Genomic DNA, 2,922 nt, shown 5'->3' on the forward strand with positions numbered 1-2,922 from the left:
CACACCAGCAGGCAAAGACAAGAAGACGTCTGAAGACGAATTAGACAATGGAGGCCAACGCTCCTAACTTGAACGTTGAAGAGCTAGCGGCTTACGCCACCACTAAGAGCCAGGCAGGAGTCCCAGACGAAGAGATCCTGCGTGAGATCACGCAGATGCTGAGAGAGGACGGATGGAAGGAAGCAGCGATTGGGCCAACGATCGAAGCAGTCGTTAAGCGATCATCAGTCGTAGGGGGGAAGGGCTCACCAAGGCAGGAGGGCTCACCGAAAGCTAATCAGAACGCCGTGGCCCAAGTAATGGAGCAGATGATGCAGCTGCTCAGCCCAATGGCTAGTCGCCTAGAGGCACTTGAGAGGAACCAAGCCGAAGGACGTTCGGAGTCATCCCCAAGAGTCGACACTCCTCCACCACCGCTAACAACAGTCGCCGAGCCAGCAGCCTGCAAGAATAAGTTTCCCAACCTAGAGCGTTTTAATAGGACACGTGATAACTACCTAGGTTAGAAATTTGAGTGCGAAGGGAAGCTAGAGTACGACTACGCTATGTTCCTAACGGAGGACGTAAAGGTCTAATACGTGCTTAGTCGAACGAAGGGCAAAGCAAACTAGGTCCTTCTTCCCTGGGTGCTTGAGAATAAGGAACGAACTACGGCCGGCCTATGGGAGCACATGGATACTCACTTCTAAGACGTGCACCAGCAGCAGCGTGCGCTAAACAAGCTTCGGCACTTAAAGCAAGGACGACGACCAATACGCGACTATGTCTCGGAGTTCAACCAGCTTCGCGTAGAGTCCTGACAGCAGTTTAGCCTAGCAGTAGCTTGTAAGATGTTTAGTAAGAGACTTAGAGAAGAGCTCTAAAAGCTAATGCTTCATACTCTAAAGAACGGAAGTCTGAAGGAATATATAGACAAGGCAATCGAGCTTTCCAATGACCTATACCGGATCCAGTTGCACGGGAGGAATTGAAGGAACGCGGCCTACAGTCATGCGCAAGCTCCCCCGAAGGTCGCTCAGCGAGATGCTAGTCCAGAAGCGATGGACTGGGAGCCCTCGAAGGCCAATCAGGCACGGGAAACGAAGGATAGACCAAGGCGGTCCCCACTAGACTGCTATAGCTGCGGCGAACTAGGCCACATCGCTAGAAACTGTCCGAACACCACTCAGGTTAAGAGAGCCGTTCCCCCAAGCGAAGGGCAGAGACGCCAGAAACAGATCGAATGCCCAGACGATAGCGACTCGGAAAAAGAGTAGCTCTGGGCCAGAGTCTCGGCCCAGAGCCTCTGAAGATGGATCGGCAGACACGTAGCGAATGGAATCAGTTTCAGCAGAAGCATATGCGTCCCCCACCAATCACCGTAGATCTTATTGTGAACAACGTAGCAAACGCTGTCGCGCTTATAGATTGCGGATGCCTATGCTATGCACTAATTAGCAAGAGATTCGCTTACCGCCACCGTCTAGAGCGCTTTTAGATCCCCTCTTGGATGATTGAGGGAGTGAATGGCAAGCTGTTAGAGATTAGCGAGGTCGCCCAATTCTCATTCAAGATGCATGGGTACGAAGAGACTGCTTATGCATACGTGATGGACTTGTCCTCTAGTGAGGACGTGTACCTTGGTAGGGGATGGATGGACCACTAGGACGTATCAGTATCTCCTGCTAAGAAGAGTATTTTTATCCACTTAAAGGGCATTCGAGTAAGGTTAACTAAAGGACGCCTACAAGGAGGAGTTAGCTAAGTCAACGCCGCAGCGTTTGCGGCCTTAGTTCGTAGACATAAGAACGCTCTAAATAGCGTTCAGATCTTCGCCGCGTCGATTGTAGACATCGACAAGGCGCTACAACCGAAGAAGCCCGTAGATGTACGAGCGCTGCTACTAACACAGTACCAGGAGTTCTATGAGCTCTTCAACCCGAAGCAAGCAGAGAAGCTTCCACCGCACCGAGGGCCAGGGGTGGACCACAAGATCAAGCTAGAGCCGAAGGATGCTCAGCCACCGTGGGGACCCCTCTATAGCATGTCGCGCGGAGAGCTCCTAGTCCTTAGAAAGGAACTCACATCGCTTCTTGAGAAGGGATTCATCTGCGTAAGCAGCTCGCCAGCTGCAGCGCTAGTATTGTTCGCCAAGAAACCTGGAGGAGGGCTCTGACTGTGCATCGATTATCGAGCTCTGAACGCAATTACTAAGAAGGACCGGTACCCGCTACCCCTCATCCAAGAGACACTTAACAGCTTAAGCAAGGCTAAATGGTTTACAAAGTTAGACGTTATCGTAGCCTTCCACAAGATCTGTGTTGCACCAGGCGATGAGTGGAAGACAGCCTTCTAAACAAGATTCGGACTGTTTGAGTGGCTAGTTACCCCCTTTAGCATGGCGAACTCCCTAAGTACTTTTCAACAATACATTAACTAGACCTTGAGAGAACACCTAGATGACTTCTGCTCAGCATACCTGGACGACGTACTAATCTACACCAATGGCGATCTGCGCCAGCACCGAGAGCACGTCCGAAAAGTGCTTAGCAAGCTGCAAGCCGCAGGGCTACAGGTGGACGTCAAGAAGTGCGAGTTTGAAGTTAAGACAACTAAGTACCTTAGGTTCATTATCGAAGCAGGTAAAGGGATAAGCATGGATCTAGCTAAGGTAGCCGCAATCCGCGAGTGGGAGGCACCAAAGACAGTAAAGGGAGTAAGATCGTTCTTAGGGTTCGCGAACTTCTACTAAAGGTTTATTAAGAACTTCGCGCAGCTAGCTGCACCCCTCACTAGGCTTATAGGTGACGTCCCCTTCTGATGGGGATCTAAAGAGCAGTCAGCCTTTGAGAAGCTAAAGGAGATCTTCGTTACAGAGCCACGCTGGCGGCGTTCGACCCAGATCGGGAGACAGTGCTCGAGTGCGATTCGAGCGGCTACGCG

The 2,922-nt window shown here is 51.3% G+C and overlaps 1 protein-coding gene across 1 annotated transcript; it reads left to right on the plus strand.

The window, feature by feature from the left end:
• Positions 1-47: 47 nt before the first annotated feature.
• SETTUDRAFT_21014 (uncharacterized protein) lies at positions 48-506 on the plus strand (the record flags this gene model as incomplete). Its single annotated transcript, XM_008028767.1, has 1 exon — positions 48-506. The coding sequence occupies one exon, from the start codon at positions 48-50 to the stop codon at positions 504-506; it is 459 nt and encodes a 152-aa protein (XP_008026958.1).
• Positions 507-2,922: the final 2,416 nt, after the last annotated feature.

The sequence above is a fragment of the Exserohilum turcica genome, assembly GCF_000359705.1.
Source record: "Exserohilum turcica Et28A unplaced genomic scaffold SETTUscaffold_3, whole genome shotgun sequence".
Taxonomy (NCBI): domain Eukaryota; kingdom Fungi; phylum Ascomycota; class Dothideomycetes; order Pleosporales; family Pleosporaceae; genus Exserohilum; species Exserohilum turcicum.